The 22699-nt window shown below is 38.9% G+C and overlaps 1 protein-coding gene across 1 annotated transcript in view; it reads left to right on the plus strand.

The window, feature by feature from the left end:
* ANKRD31 (ankyrin repeat domain 31) overlaps positions 1 to 22699 on the plus strand; it is a 259980-nt gene that overhangs the window by 182737 nt on the left and 54544 nt on the right. The window contains 3 exon segments of the mRNA XM_066237559.1: positions 4878 to 5043; positions 15974 to 16089; positions 21233 to 21320. Coding sequence (XP_066093656.1) covers positions 4878 to 5043; positions 15974 to 16089; positions 21233 to 21320 — 370 coding nt within the window.

Genomic DNA, 22699 nt, shown 5'->3' on the forward strand with positions numbered 1-22699 from the left:
TATACTAGTGTGTCCGTAAAGTCATGGTGCACTTTTGACCGGTCACAGGAAAGCAACAAAAGACGATAGAAATGTGAAATCTGAACCAAATAAAAGGAAAACTCTCCCAGTTTCATACCTATTCAGTGCAGTTCGATGTGGGCTCATGCACAGATTTTTAGGGCTCCTTAGGTAGCTATCCCATATAGCTTCTACAGACTCGTCACTTCACTAACTGATGGCCTACCAGAACGGGGTTTCTCCACCAAACTGCTGGTTTCCTTCAACTGCTTATCCCACTGAGTAATGTTATTCCTGTATGGTAGTGCTTCGTTATAAACGTGCCAATATTTATGTTGCATTTTGGTCACGGATTCGAATTTAGCGAGCTGCAGAACACATTGAGCTTTCCTCTGTACTGTCCACATCTTGACTGGCATGGCCATGGGCTGCTCCGCTGTATACACAGTGTTATGTCATCATCTACGCATGTGCACATGCTGCCACATCATCCTACAGAAACTGGGAGGGTTTTCCTTTTATTTGGTGCAGATTTCACATTTCTATCGTCTTTTGTTGCTTTCCTGTGACCGGTCAAAAGTGCACCATGACTTTACAGACACACTGTATATTATTTCATTCATATGAAATTCTATGAGGCAAAATTTATACTGATTGAAACAGATCACTGATTGCCAAAGGCCAAAGAGTAGTAGGAAAGGATTAACTACAGAGGCATAACAGATTTTTTCTGATAATGGAATGTTTCTAAGTCATGATTATAGTAGCGATTACTTCAGTAAAACTAATTTAAAAAAATACAAAGTGGGTGAGAGACCTATACCTTGTTCACCTTAACTTTGCCGAGCTTTTTGTTCTTCTGGTCCATCCCATCATGTTACTTGGGACTCCCTCCCAACTCTAGCTTCAGCCTTTCCTGTTTAGTGCCTTTTGGCTTTGTTGTGTTCTCTTAGACTTTTTCCTGTTAATGAGTAGTACTGAAAAACAGCTTTTTGGGGGCCTGTTCTCTCTGAGTTGAGTTCTCTGTGTCTTCCAAAACAATAAATTAATCCATGTTAGTATATTAAAAAGTCCAAGGCCTAGAGCAATGGTTCTCAAACTTTTTGAAGTCGGGTGCATTTAAAATTCTATAAATAATTGTAGGCGCACTATATACAAATTTCTGAGAAATATGTTATAATAATTAAGTCAAATATTAAATAAAGGAGGCCCTGGCCAGTTGGCTCAGCGGTAGAGCGTCGGCCTAGCGTGCGGAGAACCCGGGCTTGATTCCCGGCCAGGGCACACTGGAGAAGCGCCCATTTGCTTCTCCACCCCTCCGCCGCGCCTTCCTCTCTGTCTCTCTCTTCCCCTCCCGCAGCCAAGGCTCCATCGGAGCAAAGATGGCCCGGGCGCTGGGGATGGCTCTGTGGCCTCTGCCCCAGGCGCTAGAGTGGCTCTGGTCGCAACATGGCGACGCCCAGGATGGGCAGAGCATCGCCCCCTGGTGGGCAGAGCATCGCCCCATGGTGGGCGTGCTGGGTGGATCCCGGTCGGGCGCATGCGGGAGTCTGTCTGACTGTCTCTCCCTGTTTCCAGCTTCAGAGAAATGCAAAAAAAAAACAACAACCAAATATTAAAGGAAAAATATAAAGTCCAAGCATGCCTTTATGGTAATTAAATGAAATAAATACAACAAAATTAAATTTATTCTGACATTAAAAAACATTTTTATATTACATTTTTTGTTATGCTTTTTAGAATTGTAAAAAAAAGGGGTTAAAATATATAAAAGAAACGACAAAAAAGTTATCTTTTTATATATATAGGTACATTCTTAGTAAGATTTAGTAAATTTGGCAGATCCCGGCGTGAATGTGTTAAGTTTTTTTCATTCTTGTGTTTATGAGAAACATCAGCCTGATGTGTCCTAGCGATTTCTTCAATGTTTGGTCATATATTTGAAAGGCAAACTCTCATTTTCTTATCAATACATTGAAGAATTCCTCTCTTTTTACTCTTGTGTTGAGGGTAGAAAATCTTAATTCACATAAATAGGATGTTGAAAATTGTAGTAAAATGTTCAAAGGTTTTTTAGATATTGCCACATATTTTTTTATAGAAATCCACAAGGCTTCAAGAGACAATTCCTTATGTTTTGATCAGTGGATGTAGCTGCCAGTTCTTCTTCTTCTGTTAATGTTAAACCAAAATCACTTGAAGCTTCCATGAATGGGTTTCCAATCCAATCGTATTGTTCAGTGTTAAGTGATGGAAAATGCTGTAAATTAAATTCTGCCCGTCAGCCTTCAAGTCCTATTTTATTTACACTTAACTTTTGCTCACTTCCAGAATCGGATTCTTTAATATCACGCTCCTTTTTGAGATATCTATCCATTTTACTTGGGTGTATTTATATAAAAATAATATAATGAAGTGTTAACAAAAAAGAGTGGTATTTCCATAATGAAACGGTATAATAGAGTAACTATATTTATTTTTATATCTGGGCACATGCCACAAACCAGCACAGCTAGTAATTCCAGATTCCAAGTGGGAATGGTGTTAAGAAAATAGGGGGTTGGGAAGGCCCTGTAATTGCTGCTGGCAAGAACAAAGCGTGCTCAAAAACCGCGTCTTGCTTTATGTATAGGGCAAAGTAGGCCATTAGCAAATCAGTAGTCTCTGATCACATTTCCAAGGCAACCCAAGTATTTTACCAAGTGCAGAAAACGGCCACCATACTTATCATCTTAACTTTGCACCAAACAAAGGATAGAAGAAACTTGCTTCTTCCAGGGAACATGGTGGGGGGGGGGTAGTGTAAACAATCCAGCACCGCAGCTTAACAGAGTTTTACAACCTAATCAGGCAAGGGAGGTGGGGGGTTGGGCACACTGTCTCTTTACAGCCAATTCCCCACATCTCTGTCCCCCAAAAATCTGAACTCCAAAAACCCTGTTGGTTTTCTGATCCCCAACAGGCACATATTTCTCTGGAATACCATAGGACGCACCAATATGCCCTGGCGCACACTTTGAGAACCACTGTTCTGGAAGATGGCTTTGTCTTAACACAGGCTCAGTAGTCATTGTTAATATGACATAAGCTTTTAAGAGCCTGAAGTTTTCTTTTCCAAAAAGAGCTGTCTCTCTCCCCCATATAGTGTTGGAAAGATGATCTAAGGAATCTATATTTTTAAATACTTCTACAGTGACTTCAATTATTACTCAGGTGTAGAAACTATTGAATTGAGGCACTGCTCACCCTACCTTTTATTTTTTTCTTCTTTTTCCAAGTGAGAGGAGGGGAGATAGAGAGAGAGACTCCTGCTTGCACCCCAACCGGGACCCTGTCTGGGGCAATGCTCTGTCCATGTGAGGCCATGCTTGCAGCCAAGCTATTTTTATCACCTGAAGTAAAGCCATCCTCAGGGCCTCAGGCTGATGTGCTCAAACCAATGGAGCCATTGCTGTAGAAGGGGAAAAGAGAGAAAGAGAGAGAAGGGGGAGGTGGAGGGGTGGAGAAGCAGATGGTTGCTTCTCCTATGTGCCCTGACTGGGAATCGAACCACACACCAGGCCGACATTATTCCACTGAGCTGACTGGCGAAGGTTGCTCATGTTATCTTTTAAAAAAATAAAATATCTTTATTCAGACTTCACTAAGGTTTATATATATACAGCTTTCATCAAAAAATTTTTTCGGGGCCCTGGCCGGTTGGCTCAGCGGTAGAGCGTCGGCCTAGCGTGCGGAGGACCCGGGTTCGATTCCCGGCCAGGGCACACAGGAGAAGCGCCCATTTGCTTCTCCACCCCTCCGCCGCGCTTTCCTCTCTGTCTCTCTCTTCCCCTCCTGCAGCCAAGGCTCCATTGGAGCAGAGATGGCCCGGGTGCTGGGCATGGCTCTGTGGCCTCTGCCTCAGGCGCTAGAGTGGCTCTGGTCGCAATATGGCGACGCCCAGGATGGGCAGAGCATCGCCCCCTGGGGGGCAGAGCACCGCCCCTGGTGGGCGTGCCGGGTGGATCCCGGTCGGGCGCATGCGGGAGTCTGTCTGACTGTCTCTCCCTGTTTCCAGCTTCAGAAAAATGAAAAAAAAAAAAAAAAAAAAAAAAAAAATTTTTCGGGAGATTTTCCATATGCCATGATCCACTGCCTTTAATTACTTCAGTTGGTCTTTTTCACCTCTCTTAAGGAAAAAGGGTAGGATTAGAGGACTTTTCATTAAAAGCTCACTGTGTGCCAGATACTTTATAAGAGCTCACAGTTAATTCTAAAAAGTGATAAAAATAAAGGTTCAGATGGTAAGTAACTTGCTCAAGGACATAGCTAGTAAGTAGCAGTAGTGAGTTCTGTAGGTTTGACTTTATCTTTAACATTTTGTGAATATAAATCAGTTATTGAGGACTTATATTTGCATACATGTTGCATAGATTGGATATCAAGTTTCCTGAAATACAGTCCAAATGGAACTTCATTCAACTATGTCTAATGGCAACTTATAATACACTTTATAATATAATATAGTCCTAAAATGATTCTTTCTCCTTTGTCCACCCCATCCTCCAGCAGCTTGGGGAAGAGAGGAAAAGGCTCTGTTAAAGTAATGGAATAAACCTCCTGCACACAGTCTCCCTATGTCTGCCTCTTTTTGCAATCAAGGCAGCTTGTCTGGTACTTCCATGGCATCATGTTTGGTTCTCCTGTGGGATCAAATGAGGTCAAACCAGTGGGTCAATTTTAAATTGTTATATCAAATTTAATAAAAAAAAATTTTGGCCAAAGTTTGAAAATTTTTTTTCATAACTTTTAATGCTTGATAATAGTGTCTTGTAATGAAAGCAGAACTCACTGATCTAAAGTGTCAATAGAGATAACTTCAGAAAAATACCTTCTAGGCAGCTGAGATTCTACTGCAACATGAAGCAAACCCTAATCAAAAGGATCAGAAACAGAAGACTGCTTTAGATGAAGCAGATGTTGAAAAACTGAAAGAGCTGCTAAAATCTTACAGTGATACCAAAACTGATGATAATAGAGAGGAGAGTGATGCTGTAGCCACTGGTATGTATGTCAGTGTTGTTCACTGTTTTATGTAGATGTATCCCTCTGCTTAGAAAAATCTTTTTTTTAAATTAATTTTAATTTATTGTGTTAACATGAATTCAAGTGTCCCACTCAATAAAACTCCCTCACCCCCATTCCCTTGTTCCCAATTAGCCTCCCTTTGACCCCCTCCCCCTAACTCCTTCTTTATTTGCCTTTGGGATTTGTTGTCCTGTTATCTGTATCTATGTGTTATGTATATATAATTTCACTAATCCCTTCACCTTCTCTGATCTCATCTCCTCATCCCCCTTCCCTCTGACAGCTGTCCCTCTGCTCCCTGTGACCACACTTCTTCCTCTATTCTGTTCCTCAGTTCACGTTGTTCATTAGATTCCACATATAAGTGAGATCATATGATATTTGTATTTCTCTGCCTGGCTTCTTTCACTTAGCATAATAATCTCCAGGCCCATCCATGCCATTGCAAAAGGTAAGGTTTCCTTATTTTTCATGGCCGCGTAGTATTCCATTGTATATATATATGTACTGTTGCCTTTTTTTTTTTTTTTTTTTGTATTTTTTCTGAAGTTAGAAGTGGGGCGTGTAGGGAGACAGACTCCCACATGTGCCTGACCAGGATCCACCTGGCATGTGCACCAGAGGGCGATGCTCAGCCCCTCTGAGGCGTTTGCTCCACTGCAATTGGAACCATCCTCAGCGCCCGGGTCAACTTTGCTCCAGTGGAGCCTTGGCTGTGGGAGCGGATGAGAGAGACAGAGAGGAAGGAGAGGGGGAAGGGTGGAGAAGCAGATGGGTGCTTCTCCTGTGTGCCCTGGTTGGGAATCGAACCCGGGACTTCCACACGCCAGGCTGACCCTCTACTCCTGAGTCAACCCACCAGGGATGTACCACTGCTTTTTAATCCACTCGTCCACTGATGGACACTTGGCTGTTTCCAGATCTTATCTTTTGTAAACAATGCTACAATAAAAATGGGGGTGCATATCTTCTTTTGAATCAGTGATTTGGTATTCTTAGGATATGTTCCTAAAAGTGGGATAGCTAGGTCAAAAGGCAGTTCCACTTTTAATTTTTTGAGGAAACTCCATATTGTTCTCCACAGTGGCTGCACAAGTGTACATTCCCACAAGCAGTGCAGGATGGTTCCCTTTTCTCGACACCCTCGACAGTACTTGTGTGTTGATTTGTTAATGAGCGCCATTCTGACAGGTGTGAAGTGGTATCTCATTGTGGTTTTAATTTGCATTTCTCTGATGATTAATGATGCTGAACATTTTTTCATATGCCTATTGGCCACCTGTATGTCATCTTTGGAAAAGTGTCTTTTCAGTTCTCCCCATTTATTTATTTTTTTAATTTTTGGGTTTTTAAATTAATTTTAAAGGGGTGACATTGATAAATCAGGGTACATATGTTCAGAGAAAACATCTCCAGATTATTTTGACATTTGATTATGTTGCATACCCCTCACCCAAAGTCAAATTGTCTTCCGTCACCTTCTATCTGGTTTTCTCTGAGACCCTCCCCTCTGCTTCTCCCCTCCCCCTCCCCCCCTCCCCCCCCCCCGTAACCATCACACTTTTTTAAAAAATTTATTTATTCATTTTTTTAGAGAGGAGAGGGAGAGACAGAGAGAGAGGAGAGACAGAGAGAGAGAGAAGGGGGGGGGGAGCTGGAAGCATCAACTCCCATATGTGCCTTGACCAGGCAAGCCCAGGGTTTCGAACCGGCAACCTCAGCATTTCCAGGTCAATGCTTTATCCACTGCGCCACCACAGGTCAGGCACCATCACACTTTTTAAATTGGATTGTTTACCTTCCTGGTATTGAGTTTTAGAAGTTCTTTATAAATTTTGGTTATTAACCCCTTATCCAGATGTATTGGCGAATATGTTCTCCCATAGTGTGGGTTGTCTTTTAATGTTGTTAATGCTGTCTTTTGCTGTGCAAAAGCTTTTTAGTTTGATATACTTCCATTTGTTTATTTTGTCCTTTATTTCACTTACCCTTGGAGATAAATCAGCAAAAATATTGCTATGAGAGATATCGAAGAGTTTACTGACTGTTTTCTTTCAAGATGTTTTTGGTTTCATGACTTACATTTAAGTCTTTTATCCATTTTGAGTTTATTTTTGTGAATAGTTTAAGTTGGTGGTATAGTTTCATTTTTTTGCATATATCTGTCCAATTTTCCCAACCCCATTTATTAAAGATACTGTCTTTACTACATTGTATGCTCTTACCTCCTTTGTCAAATATCAATTGGCCATAAAGGCCTGATTTATTTCTGGGTTCTCTGTTCTGTTCCATTGATATGTATGCCTGTTCTTATGCCAGTAGCAAACTGTTTTAATTACTATGGCCTTTTATTATAACTTGATATCGGGAAGTGTGATACTTCCCACTTTATTTTTCATTTTCAAGATTGCTGGGGCTATTCGTGGTTTTGTTTTTGTTTTTTTAGTTCCATATAAATTTTTGGAATATTTGTTCGATATCTTTGAAGTATACCATTGGTATTTTAATAAGAATTGCATTTAATTTATAGATTATTTTAGGTAATATAGACATTTTAATGATGTTTTTTCCTTATCCATGAACACGGTATATGTTTCCACTTGTTTGTATCTTCCTTGATTTCTTTTTTCAATGTCTTATAATTTTCTGAGTACAAGTCTTTTACCTCCTTGGTTACATTTACATCTAGATACTTCAGACAGTTTATTGGTAGTATATACAAATGCCACTGATTTCTGAATATTAATTTTATATCCTGCCATCTCTCTGAATTCATTTATCAGATCTAGTAGGTTTTTTTTACTGAGACTTTAGGGTTTTCTATGTACAGTATCATGTCATCAGCAAATAAGAATAGTTTTACTGCCTGACCTGTGGTGGTGCAGTGGATAAAGCGTCGACCTGGAAATGCTGAGGTTGCCAGTTCGAAACCCTGGGCTTGCCTGGTCAAGGCACATATGGGAGTTGATGCTTCCAGCTCCTCCTCCCTTCTCTCTCTCTCTGTCTCTTCTCTCTCTCTCTCCCTCTGTCTCTCCCTCTCCTCTCTAAAAAATGAATAAATAAATAAATAATTTAAAAGAATAGTTTTACTTTTTCTTTTCTAATTTAAATGTCTTTTATTTTCCTTTATGTCTGATTGCTATGGCTAGAACTTCCAGAACTGTGTTGAATAAGTTTGGAGAAAGAGGGCATCCTTGCCTTCTTCCTGATCTTAAGGGGATTGCTTTTAATTTTTGTCCATTGAGTATGATGTTGGCTATCAGTTTGTCATAGATGGCTTATATTATGTTGAGGTTTGTTCCCTGTGTTCCCACTTTGCTGAGAGTTTTGATCATAAATGGGTGCTGGATTTTATCAAATGCTTTTCCTGCAGCTATTGATATAATCATGTAATTTTTATTCCTTTTATTTATGTGATGAATAACATTGATTGATTTGCAAATATTGTATGAGCTTTGCCTTCCTGGAATAAATCTCACTTGATCATGATGTATGCCTTTTTAAATGTATTGCTGGATCCAGTTAGCTAGTATTTTATTGAGAATTTTATCATCTATGTTCATCAGGGATATTGATCTATAGTATTCTTTCTTTGTAGTGTCTTTACCTGGTTTTGGAATGAGGATAATGCTTGCCTCATCAAAGGAGTTTGGAAGTCTTCCCTCCTTGAATTTTTTGAAATAGCTTGAGAAAGATAGGTTTTAGTTCTCCTTTGAATATTTGGTAAAATTTGCCTTTGAAGCCATCTGGTCCAGGACTTTTGTTTGTTTGGAGTTCTTTGATAACTGTTTCAATATCATTTGTTGTAATCAATCTGATTGGGTTTTCTGACTCTTCCAGATTGAGCCTTAGAAGATTGTATGTTTCTAGGAATTTATCCATTTCACCTAGGTTGTCCAATTTTTTGGCATACCGATCTTCATAGTATTTTCTTACAATCCTTTGTATTTCTGTGTTGTCAGTTGTTACTTTTCTTTTATTTCTAATTTTATTTATTTGAGTCCTCTCTCTTTTTTTCTTAACAAGTTTGGTTAAAGGTTCATCAGTCTTGTTTACCTTTTCAAAGAACCAGCTGTTGGTTTTATTGATCTTTTGTATTGTTTTGTTTAGCCTCTTTGTCATTTATTTCTGCTCTGATTTATATTATTTCCTTCCTTCTGCTTCCTCTGGGTTTTATTTGCTGTTCTTTTTCTAGATCTTTTAGATGCAGAGTTAAGTTGTTTATTTGAGCTTTTTCTTCTTAAGTAGTGCCTGTAATGCTATGAACTTCTCTCACAGGACTGCTTTGGTGATGTCCCATAGATTTTGAGTTGCTGTATGTTAATTTTTATTTGTTTCAAGAAATTTTTTATTTTTTCCTTGATCTCGTTGTTAACTCATTGATTATTTAATAACATGCTATTTAGCCTCCAAGTGTTTGACCGTTTTTCAGTTTTTTTATTTTAGTTGATTTCTAATTTTATACCCTTGTGATCAGTGAAGATGCTTGAAATGATTTCAGTCTTCTTCAATTTATTGAGACTTGTCTTGTATCCTAACATGTGCTCTATCTTAGAGAATGTACCATGAGCGCTTGAAAAGAATGGTTTATTCTGCTTCTTTTGTGTAAAAGGTTCTGAAGATATTATCCATTTGATCTAGTATGTCATTTAAGGCTGCTGTTTCTTTGTTAATATTTGGTCTGGAGGATCTATCCATTGATGTTAGTGGGGTATTAAAATCCCTTACTATTTTACTATTGCTATCGATTTCACCCTTTATGTCAATCAAAATCTGCGTTATATACAGTGTGTCCATAAAGTCATGGTGCACTTTTGACCGGTCACAGGAAAGCAACAAAAGACGATAGAAATGTGAAATCTGCACCAAATAAAAGGAAAACTCTCCCAGTTTCATACTTATTCAGTGCAGTTCGATGTGGGCTCATGCACAGATTTTTTAGGGCTCCTTAGGTAGCTATCCCATATAGCCTCTACAGACTCGTCACTGACTGATGGCCTACCAGAACGGGGTTTCTCCACCAAACTGCCAGTTTCCTTCAACTGCTTATCCCACCGAGTAATGTTATTCCTATGTGGTCGCACTTCATTATAAATGAGCTGATATTCACGTTGCGCTTTGGTCACGGATTCGAATTTAGCGAGCCACAGAACACACTGAACTTTCCTCTGTACCATCCACATCTTGATTGGCATGGCCGTGGGCTGCTCCGCTGTGTACACGCTGTTACATCATCATCTGTGCATGCGCACATGCTGCCACATCATCCTACAGAAACTGGGAGGGTTTTCCTTTTATTTGGTGCAGATTTCACATTTCTATCGTCTTTTGTTGCTTTTCTGTGACCGGTCAAAAGTGCACCATGACTTTACAGACACACTGTATTTAGGTGTTCCTATATTAGGCACATAAATATTTACAATGGTTATATCCTCTTGTTCATTGCTCCCTTTATCATTATGTAGTGACCTTCTGTATCCCTTACCATTCCCTTTGTTTTAAAGTCTGTTTGTCAGATATAATTATTGCTACCACAGCTTTTTCATTTTCATTTCCATTTGCATGAAGTACTTATTTCCATTCCTTTACTTTCAGTATATGTGTATTTTTCATTCTGAGTTGGGTCTCTTGTAGACAACGTATGTATGGTTCCTATGTCTTTTGATTGGAGCATTTAATCTACTTAAATTTAAGGTTATTATTGATATATATTTATTTAATATCATTTTATTCTTTAAATCTACAATCCTCTTTTTCTAGATTTTTTTTTCCTTTGCTCATTTTACAGCAGGCCCTTTAACATTTTTTTTGCAGTACTTGTTTGGTTGTAATGAATTCTTTAAGTTTTTTTTTCTTGTCAGTGATGTTTATTATTTCTTCAATTTTAAATGACAGCCTAGATTGTAGTTCTTGCATCACTGAGAAGTCAGATGCCATCTTTGTGGGGGCTCCTCTTTAGATAATTAACTGCCTTTCTCTTGCAGCTTTTAGTATTCTTTCTTTGCCTCTTAACTTTGGCACTTTAATTATGATGTGTCTTGTTGTAGGCTTCCTTGGGTTCCTATTTAATGGGACTGTCTGTGCTTCTGGAACTTGTATGACTTTTTTGTTCATCGGTTTATTGAAGTTTCCAGCTATGATTTCTTCAAACAGGTTCTCTATCCCTTGTTCATTCTCTTCTTTTTCAGGAACCCCTAAGATGCAAATGTTGTTTCTCTTTATGTTGTCAGAGAGCTCTCTTAGAGTTTTCTCTATCTTTTTGAGCCTCTTTTTGCTGCTCTGCTTCCTTGCTTTTATTTATCTTGTCCTCTAAATTGCTGATTTGATCCTCTGTTTCATCCAGTCTGCTGTTGATTTTGTCTAGTGCAGGATTTATTTCTGATACTGTATTTGTCATTTCTGACTGGTTCTTTTTTATGATTTCAATGTCCTTTTTGATGCTTGCTATCTCTTTATTTAGATGCACGTTATATCTATCCCTTGTTGCTCTAAGATCCTTGAGAGTCCTGAAAATCATTATTTTCAGCTCTGCATTTGGTAGTTTGGTTACTTCCATCTCATACAGTTCTTTTTCTGGGGATTTCTGTTTTTGATTTATTTTGGTCTCATTCCTTTGTTTGCCCATTTTGTCTGTGTATTAGGTAGCACTGTCTGACTTTGAACTCTTTGTGGTGTCTTTATGAAGAAGATAGGTTTGGTGGTCTGATCTCCAGGCCACCTGATTTCCTTGTTGTATGGATGCTTCTTGAGGGTACTATTTTCCCTCTTGTTGTATGTGAGTATTAAATGCAGTTGGATCTTTCGTGGGTATGGTTATGCCTTTATAATGGCTGGCTCTAAGGGTCAGCTTTAGTCGTAATTACACACTGTGCAATGTCTGTCCTGTTTGGGGTATTTATTCTCCACAGTGTCTGGTGCCTCCTAGACTCCACTTTGGGTGCGCTGCTTGTGTATATAGCTGAATCTAGGGTTGGTGCTGTCTGCCATTCACTACTTGTTGTGTTGGCTCTAGATATTCTTGTGTTGGTGTCAGCTGTTGGTTGTAACCTGCTGTGGGCTACGTGTCTGAAGTTGTTGCACTTTTCGCTGTTTGTGCCTGCATTTTCTGTGCCTGGGTACTGTGGGAGGGGCCAACCTTTGTATAAGGATCAGCTTCCTCCTGCTTAGAGATGACAGGAGCTCTGAAAAGCCCCAAGTTCTGTAAGATTTGTCTTCAGTTGTCAGCAGCTTCTCCTCTTCTTGCACCTGCCTGGTCTTCCCACAGAGTCTTCAGTAATAAGACTGTAGTGTGGGCTTAGATGGCCTCACCCAACCAACCCCCTCAACAGGTTGCACACTTGGTGGATTAGGACTACTGAGGTTGTGATTACAGCATTAGTGGGGCCCCGTACTTCAGGAATCTCTTGGTCAGGAGCTCTGTATGGGGATGTGTGGCCCCTACTCTAGAGTTTAATCCCTCAGCTACTGCTGGGTACTCAAATTTTATTTTTCCCCAACAAAGTAAGCAGAAGTTTAGACTGAGTGTTGCTGACAGTCCTCTCTACAGAAGTTTTTTCAGCTGTTGAGACCCTGGTTTCAAGGAGGAAGACTGAGAGAGTCCTCTTCTGGGACTCACTGTGCCATCACCAAAGATGGCTAAGCCTCTCGACCAGATCCAACAATAGACTCCCAGGGATGCACACATTAAATGCCCATGCTCCAAGCCTTTCTTGCTTTTCCCTGGAGAATCTAGCCCAGCATTGTAAGATATCCAGTGGCCAGGCTGGCTGACTGTGAAGTTCCACCCTATCCAATGCACATAAGCCACTGTGCTGGTGCTTATCACAGAGAGTGGAACTCTCCTTATCTGAGCCAGATGTGAGGAGCCTTTCCTTAGGGTACCACTCTAGCAAGTGTTGTTAGGTCCTGAACTGATGCTTTCTGTACCTGGCCCCTGGATGTGCCATCCCTGAGCCTTCCTGGCAGGAACCCAGTGCAGACCAGTGGGAGACACTGCCCGTGGCTGACCCTCAACAAACTTCTTGGAGCTACAAGCAAACCAGAGTTTGTGGTTGCCTCTGCTGGGCCCAGGTGTGCATGGAAATATGAAGCTGCTCTCCTAGGCTGGCTTTAACCGCACTGGACCTTGGGGAAGGTCCACTTAAAAGGCCAAGTTTCCGTAGTCCCACTTCCTGCAGCCTCTATCTGCTGGCTGCTTGTTTGGCTTAGCCACTGAAAAAAACCTCTGCTGGAGTCTAGTGCCTGCAGCAATTCCAGGATTAGGAATGGTGGAGGGTGTGGCTCTGCCCTTCAGCCCCAGGTGTCAGTCTGTCCAGACTCTTTTCACAGACTTCAGTAGGTTGTGGCCCCAGGAGTCTGGTGGGTTTGGCCTCTGGGACCCAGAGGTGTGGTCTGCCTGCTGTTCAGACAGTTTCTACTGTGTTTCCCATGAGGTGGAAGGAGCAGTTTTAGAGTCGGGAGTGTGTGGGGGAAAGCTCCGGTCTCAACACCAGAAATCTGAGTCACTGATGCGCTACTGCTTCCTTGCCTCTCAGAACAATCCATGGCTATGACTAGGGTAGGAGAGACTCTTGAGGGAAGAGTAGTTGCTTTTTCCCAGGCTGATGCTGCACAGAGGGGATGCTCTGCCCAAGAAAGATGATGACTACAGTATTGGAGAATGACTCAGCACAAGGGTTCTGGTGACTGTCTCCCTCAGTGTCTCTCCCTGGGCCTCCAACTTTGCACTCCCCTCATGCAACCCTAGTCTTCTCAGTTTTTCCCCTCCAGAGTTCTTGGTAAGTGGCTGCAGGGAGGTTTTCTGCATGGGCCCTTTAAGACAGAGCCTGCATCTCTGAGAACTGTGTCTCTTTCTCATAGACAGAAACCCAGCTCTTTTCACCACCAAGTGCTGTCTGGGTGCCTCTTCTAGGCTCTGGGGCTCTAGGCTGGGTTCTGTGTCTGGGGCTTAGCACCCACACCTCTCAGGGTGACCCTCCCCACAGTGAGAATCCCTTGGGACCCTCAGCTGCCCCTCACTCCTGGGAGCGGAGCAGCCCTTTCCGCGTCTCTGCCCTTCCTACCAGTCTTGATGTGGCTTCTTCTGTGATCCTTGGTTATAGACTCCTCTTCCTTTAGTCCAAAGTTGGTTTTTCAAGATGATTGTTCTTAAATTAAGTTGTAATCCAGTTTGGTCCTGGGAGGTGGTAGTTGGAACGTCCGCCTACTCTGTTGCTATCTTGGAATCCTCAGAAAAATCTTTATATTTGTTGTATAAATTATTTTATGGCTGGGATGGATGTTTTTATGTTTATAAACTCTTGAAAAACATTTGTTTTTAGAAAGTAACATTTTCAAACTTGTTTTATTTTATAAATCATATTGTTCCAATTGGATTTGGAGTTATATATTGAAATAAAACCCATACCATTCATTAAATAAGTATCAATCTTCCTAACATTGGGTCTGACATAGAGATGTAACTGAAACTACACAGATTGATTTATTTGTAGTGGGGCTAGAAAAAGACAATATACTGCTAAACTCTTTGCAACTAACATTTCGCTACTTAAGTATTTTTAATTTATATGAAAGTTGGACTAATGTAAGATTTTTAAAAAGAACCTAATATTTTAATGCTAGATTATGAATTTTTAAAGCAAATATATGAGTATGTAATGTAATAGTGAAAAAATATTTTAAGGGAATATACAGCCAGGCTAGATTTTATGAACCATTTTTTATCAGTAGTGTGAATTGAAATAATAGAATGAATTATCTATAAATAATAGGCATTTAGTAAACACTAATTTAAAAAACATATTTGTTGAGTACTTGCTATGCAAACCAGGTACTTGCCAACAGAGAGCTTCCAGTCTTTTGGAGAGACCAAGTAGAAAACAGGGAATTCAACACAATTTGTATTAAGTGTTTAAAAGAAGAAATTGTTCTACCTTTTCCCTTATGCTTGAGCCTGGGCTCAGAAGAAAAAAACTCGGGAACATAATCTGCTCTATGTGAGAGAGAATGTTGGGAAGAGTCTGTCACACATTTCTCCCACAGCCTACCACCATTCTTACCAACTGTTGATTTTCAAGGAAGAAATCATATCATTGATATGCTTGGTGAGAGCCAAGGATAATCATTGTATCACATTTTACTAGTAAGCTCCATCATGTGTAGGTCAAGGGCAAGAGTGATACAAGGTTCCTCTTTTTATTGCCTGCTAGTATATGGTTAGTCCATAGAGTCAGGGCCTTTTTTTTGAGCCCCATTTCTGTCTGAATCCCTTTTCAAGGCCGTATATCTAAAGGTTCAGATCCCATGATTTATGTCAGCTCAAATTAAGGAAGCCTTGCATTTGGAGTTATTGGGCACTCTATTATAAAGTGATATATTTATTCCCACTTATTTGTTGTTTCTTGTATACATATTTCCTTGGTCAGGTACCCTAAAGGGATGAAGAGTGCAGGATACAATGGTTATATGGAGAAAGAGAATCAGAATGGGAGAAGGGTCAGAGAGAACTTTACAGGGACAATGAATCATAGTCATAGTGATTAAGAGCATAGATTATGGAGTCAAATTTGGTTTCAGTACTAGCTGTGACAATTAGGCAACTTTCTGAAGCCCTCCAAGCTTCACTTTCCTCTTCTGTATAATGGATATAATAAACTACCTATCTCACAGGATTTATATGAAGATTAAATAAGATGATTTGGGGGAAAGTTTGATATGTAGCATATGTTAAGTATTCAGTAAATGTTAGCTGTAATTAGTTCATTGTTAATAAATACTGAGGTATTGACCAATGTTAAGATATTGTAATAGTTGTAGAGTTAATTTATTGTTGTCATCATTGCAATTGATAAAGTGAAGCTAAATTTTTACACAGTCTTATATTTTCTAATTTTATTTATTTTTTAAGTAAAAATTCCTACTGGCCTGCCCCAAAGAGACAAACCGTGTTTTTATGATGACTTAAAAATTGTTGATGCACCTTCTCTTTCACAACAAGAAAAAACAAGAGAAAGCCTTACTATGGTGAGTGAAATTGAAATTCTTTGTTCTTCAGCCTAGAAAATGCTGTTCTTTGTGCCATCCAGACTTTGACTATTGACAACACTCTCCATTTTAAGAACATGCAAGTTAAAACTGTGTTTTGTCATAAGAAAATATAGCGTAATTGAACAGAAGAAACTCAAAATATATTGTATGGCTGATTCTCAATTATCTGCATTGATTAAGAACTGTCGATTAGGTCTTTTACACCTATGTTTGGTTCTTTAGCCTCTTCTTATCCTGTAGATACTGCCATTGTCATAGTTTCTCTTCATTTACTCATTTCATATAAGTATCTAGGATACATACTGGGTAGAAAAGACCCCAAGCCTCAGAGAAGAGTAAAGCAATCTGGTTTAGCTAACACGGGTCCCACATGGTTTAAAATGATAGAGAGTGTTTGCTATATGTAAAACCCCTCATATAAAGGTATATTTTTGCAAAAATATATTAATTGATAAGATATATATTCTTACATTGACAAAACACAAAGTGTACTAGATCCAAACTTACTTCTTAAACAAAGTAGTACCCTCAGTGAAATGTTATTTTGGATAAGACTATGTATTTTGATTTGATTTGTAATCTTTCCAAACATGTCTAAAGGAATTTTAAACTCTCCTGACTCGTTTCCATGATGATTCTTCATGTGGTTTGTAAATTTTTTTTATTATAATTTCACTTCAGTGATGGTTGTTTCCTATGAAAATTTTGGTGAGGCTAGGCTTCTTGTTTATTATTTACTTCTGCTGGAGCACTAGAGGTTTGTTATTCACACACCAGTTTTAATTCTTATTTCTCGGTTCATGTTTCTGAACCACACATTGTATAAATTTAGTTCTCATATACATGTGTGACAAAAGTAAGTTTCTACTCTTCTAGCTAGAGCCCTGAATGGGTGACATGTAGAGTTTTTCTAATTCTGATCTAACCTAAACTATACACACTCTGGGCCATTATCTTTAAGGCTTGATGCCTTGTCTTCTGTTCCTGTATGGGCATTAAAAACTTAGCCCCTATTATCTGTTTGTTCCAAATTCCCCATTGGCCACTGCTAGCTTAATTTCTGGCACTAGGGAATTTCCCTTTTTTTTTTTTTTTCATTTTTAGCTGTGTGTGTATGTGTGTGTTTAAAGCTTATTGTATTTTATTCAGTGTTTCCATGTGTTTATAGTAGTTCCTTCTATATCAGTTCAGCCTACTATATTATATCTTAAAGGTATATTTTCATGTACAGATTAGAACATTATGAAAACCTACTCTATTGTTATTAACTATATGGGTATTTGCTTTTGGAATAAAGATACCAAGCCTTAGAGAAAATGTAATGAAGATGTAGGAGTCTAAGGAAAACCAACTTTGGAAAAAGGAAAACTCAAAAGAAACATGAGTACTTTAAATTTAAAATTGATTTTGAATATTAGAAATTTCAAACCAAATTGGGAATGATGGGTAACTCTAGGGCCACACACAAAGGAAATGAGATGATTTTAGTTTGATACTACTTTCAGATCATAGCATGTAGGCAGCCTCCTTCTCTATCCTATATAAAATAAGTGCATATATAATAATAATACTCCATATTCACTACTTATTATATAACAAGCTGTTTTCTAAGTACTACGATAATGCATTTAGTCCTCATAATAATTTTTCTAGGTAGGTTCTGTTATTATCATTACTTTTCTTATTATAGATGAGGAAGCTAAAGTAAGAGAGGTTAAGTAACTTAATCCCAGAGTACATTTCTGTTAAGTAGCAATGCCAGAATTAAACGCCAGGTAATCTGACTCCAGAATCTGTACTCTTCACCACTGTGCTATATTGTAGAAAATTTAAAAAGAAGTGTAAGAGGCAATGATGATTCTGCCATAATAAAAATAAAAAATCTGTGATAAAATCATAATGAAGCTTTATGGTAAACAGAATATAAACTGCATAAAGCTTCTTGTTCCAAAGGCCTGTCCTGGTTTAGGTTGTTTTTTGTTTGTTTTTTAAGATAAGGAAGCAATAATGAAGGACTAAAAGGGATAGGAAGAATAAATATAGTCAAAATGACCATATTACCCAAAGAGATATACAAATTTAATGTAATTCCCATCAAAATTCCAATGTCATTTTTTAAAGAAATGGAACAAAATATCATCAAGTTTATATGGAACTATAAAAAACCCCAAATAGCCAAAGTAATCCTAAAGAAATAGAAAGAAACTGGGGGCATTGCAATACCTGACTTCACATTATATTATAGTGTCATGATAATCAAAACAGCATGGTATTGGCAGAAAAATAGACACGCAGACCAATGGAACAGAATAGAGAGCCCAGAAATAAATCCACATATATATGGTCAAATAATCTTTGGTAAAGGGGCCAACAACACACAATGGAGAAAAGAAAGCCTCTTCAACAAATGGTGCTGGGAAAACTGGAAAGCCACATGAAAAAGAATGAAATTCAACTACAGTTTGTCCCCTTGTACTAAAATTAAAATTCTAGGGTAGAATATGGAGCTCGTGTGGAGTGAAAGCTATGGCCAGTGGTGACTGAGACTACATGCATCTGCAATATAAGGCAAGGCAAGAGGAAAGTCAGCATCAGAAGTTGTTTTCTTTTTATTTATTTATTTTTTTAAGTGAGAGTAGGGGAGATAGTGAGACAAACTTCCTTATGCACCCCGACTGGAATCCACCTGGCAATCCCCATCTGGGGCCAATGCTCGAATCAAACAAGCTATTTTTACCTCCTGAAGATGATGTGCTCGGACAAGCTCAGCTATCCTCAGTGCCCAGGGTCATTGCTCAAACCAATGGAGCCACTGGCTGCATGAAGGGAAGAGGGAGAGATGGGGGAGAAGGGGAGGAGAGAAACAGATGGTTGCTTCTCTTGTGTGCCCTGACCAGGAATCAAACCAAGATGTTTCTATGCCAGACCAACTCTCTATCCACTGAGCCAGCCAGCCAGGGCCAGATGTTGTTTTCTTTATCTGAACCTGTAGGTAAAGGCTTAGTCTATGCACAAATTCATACCTTTAATTTGCTTTTATAACCATAGCTATTCAATGTAAATCTCATTGTTTATTTGTTTAGCATATTTATATTTTATAGTTTCATTTTGATTAATTTAATAAATGACAGCAATGAGATTGCTTTTCCACATAACTAGATGGTTATATTTTGTGCATTTTACATATCCCTTCTGGGTACCAAAGTAAAATTTCAGCGCAACATACTTCAGAAGGTGTTGAGGACCTACATGTTTTAAAAATGAATGGGTATTGAGAATATATTCAAGGACAGATAATAAGATTCAATCCATTAGTTGTCATCTATTGAACAACAGTTTTATATCCAGCAGTGTGTAAACCAGGGGTCTCAAACTCAACTCAGCATGTGGGCCACAGAGCAAGATCACAGCCGTTCGGCGGGCCGCACTAGGTCTACAAAAGGCAACTGTTACGCAACACTTTTCTCACTGCAGTTGAAAACAAAAAAAAATCAGTACAACAAGCACAATCGTACATGCAGTTTACTCAGTGTCACAAAACGACCAGAAACTGTAGTTCGCATCACAACTGCTGTTAACTAAGCTAATATCTAGCTAGGATGCTAGAGAAATGAAAAATACAAGTAGGCCCCTAGGCTTACTTAATTTTATCCAAAATATTTTGAACTTCGTGGATTAGTCTGCGGGCCGCACAAAATTGTTCGGCGGGCCACATGCGGCCCGCGGGCCGCGAGTTTGAGACCCCTGGTGTAAACCATATGTAAATATAAAAATCATGCTCCTGCCTACAACACCTCACTATCTTGATAGAGGAATAGAATGTACGAGACATATGTTAATACTAAATTCTGTGGCACTAAAATTCTTAAGTAATTCTGAGAAAAGAAAAATCAGTATGGATTAGATTACTAAGAGGTTTTGTGTATGAGATGGGTTTTATATACTAATAATAAGTTTTTATTGAGTATTTGTGCTGGCACTCCCTAGCCATTTTATATGTGTTCCTCAAGTCAAGCAAGGAGGAGAAGTAACTTGCTGGAGTCATCAGCAAGAAAGAGTGGGAATCAGAATTTACAGCCAGTTTGTCTGGTTCAGGAGTTCACTTTGTGATTCCATTTCTCATAAGAAAAAGAGGTCTGGGCAGAATAAATTGAAGACATTTCGGAAGGAAGATTAATAGTGGCATGGGTATAAAGTCATGGTCTTAAATCCCTTTGTGTTTTGTATTTCTGATATTATGTGCAATATTTTTTTTCTTTCTTTTTTTTTTTTTTCTTACTTGAGAAGCGAGGAGGCAGAGAGACAGATTCCTGCATGTGCCCTACCGGGACCCACCCAGCAAGCCCACTAGGGGGTGATGCTCTGCCCACGTGAGGCCATTGCTCTGTTGCAACCAGAGCCATTTTAGTGCCTGATTCAAGGCCATAGTGCCATCCTCAGTGCCTGGGACAATTTGCTCCAGTGGAGCCTTGGCTGCGGGAGAGGAAGAGAGAGAGAGAAAGGAGAAGGGGGAAGTGTGGAGAAGTGGATGGGAACTTCTCCTGTGTGCCCTGGCCAGGAATTGAACCCAGGAGATCCACATACCAGGCTGATGCATTACCACTGAGCCAAACAGCCAGAGCTTTTATGCTTAATATTTTAATAGTGTGCAATGGTATAATAATGTCCAAGAGTAATAAACAGTATAAAGCCCGAAACTGAACTTGTTGTATATATGTTATCTTTAAAATATACTGTTCACAAAAATTAGAGGATATTTCAAAATGAATATGAAGCAATAAAATATCCCCTAATTTTTGTGAGCAGTATATTAGGTCCTGAGTTGGGGTTTTTTCTCCTACATCTGTAACGGAAGTCAGTGTAAAATTGTGATTTTTTATATGGTTGCTACTCTTACATTCTGTTTTCCAGGAATAGATCTTCTATTTAAATCATGATATATTTAAATTAATTTTTCTCTTAAATATGCAGGATTTATATAGTTAAGTTTAATCAAAGCATGTGTATAATTTGAACATTAAGTGAAGTGAGTATTTTTAATAGCACTTTCATTAACACTTTGCATCCATCAGTTGCATCACTTTTTTGTAATGAAGTTTTTAATATTTTTACTTGATAGCATCAGACCATCAGTGCTATTCTACAAGATATAGAAGAAAAACAAGAAAATTTGCTGGAGTTTGAAATAAGAACCCCCAAAGATGCAGGTAAATATGGACTCATACTCAAGTTTAAGTCATTGCTACCTTATCTTTTTTTTATTGATTTTAATTTTTTGTGTTTACATAATTACAAGTGTATTCTTGAATATATCCCTTTCCCTCCCCCACTAGTTCTCCTTGCACTCCCTGTTCTCCCTCCTCCTATCAACTTCCACCCTTTCCTCCATGATTTACTATCCTGCCCTTTATCTCTCTGTGTTATGTTTATATACTTTCACTAATGTCTTTCCTTTCTTTTATGCCCTCCTCTCATCCCCTTTTCCTTTGCCTGCTTTCCCTCTGGACTCTTTGACCCCTTCTCTGCCTCTATTCCATTCCTCAGTTCACATTGTTTGTTGAATTCCTCATATGAGTGAAGTCATATGATATTTTTCTTTCTCTGTCTGGCTTATTTTGCTTAGCATAATAGACTCCAGGTCCATCCATGTTTTTGCAAAGGATAAGATTTTCTTCTTTTTCACGACCACATAGTATTCTATTGTGTATATGTACCACTGTTTTTAATCCACTCATCTACTGATGGACACTTGAGCTGTTTCCAGATCTTGGCTATTGCAATAAACATGGGGGTGCATTTCTTTTTTTGAATCAGTGATTTGTTATTCTTAGGATATATTCCTAGAACTGGGATAGCTAGGTCAAAAGGCAGTCCAATTTTTAATCTTTTGAGGAATCTCCATATTGTTTTCCACAGTAGCTGCACCAGCCTGCATTCCCACCAGCAGTGCAGGAGGGTTCCCTTTTCTCTACATCCTTGCCAGCACTTATTCTGTGTTGTTTTGTTGATGAGCGCCATTCAGACAGGTGTGAAGTGGTATTGTGGTTTTAATTTGCATTTCTCTAATGATTAGTGATGTTGAACATTATTTCATATGCCCAATGGCAATCTGTATGTTCTCTTTGGAGAAGTGTCTATTCAGTTCTTTTGCCCATGTTTTGATTGGATTGTTTACTTTCCTGGTGTTGAGTTTTACAAGTTCTTTGTAGATTTTTGTTATTAACCTCTTTTCAGATGTGTTGGCGAATATTTTCTCCCATTGTGTGGGTTGTCTTTTTATTTTGTTAATGGTGTCTTTTGCTGTGCAAAAGCTTTTTAGTTTCATATCGTCCCATTTGTTCATCCTGTACTTTATTTCACTTGCCTGTGGAGTTAAATCAGCAAATATATTGCTGCAAGAGATGTCGGAAAGCTTACTGCCTATGTTTTCTTCCAGAAGATCATGGTTTTATGATTGACATTCAAGTTTTTTTTATCCATTTTGAGTTTATTTTTGTGAATGGTAAAAGTTGATGGTCTAGTTTCATTTTTTTGCATATATTCGTCCAGTTTTCCCAGCACCATTTGTTAAAGAGACTGTCTTTAC

Source organism: Saccopteryx bilineata, chromosome 6, assembly GCF_036850765.1.
Source record: "Saccopteryx bilineata isolate mSacBil1 chromosome 6, mSacBil1_pri_phased_curated, whole genome shotgun sequence".
Classification (NCBI taxonomy): domain Eukaryota; kingdom Metazoa; phylum Chordata; class Mammalia; order Chiroptera; family Emballonuridae; genus Saccopteryx; species Saccopteryx bilineata.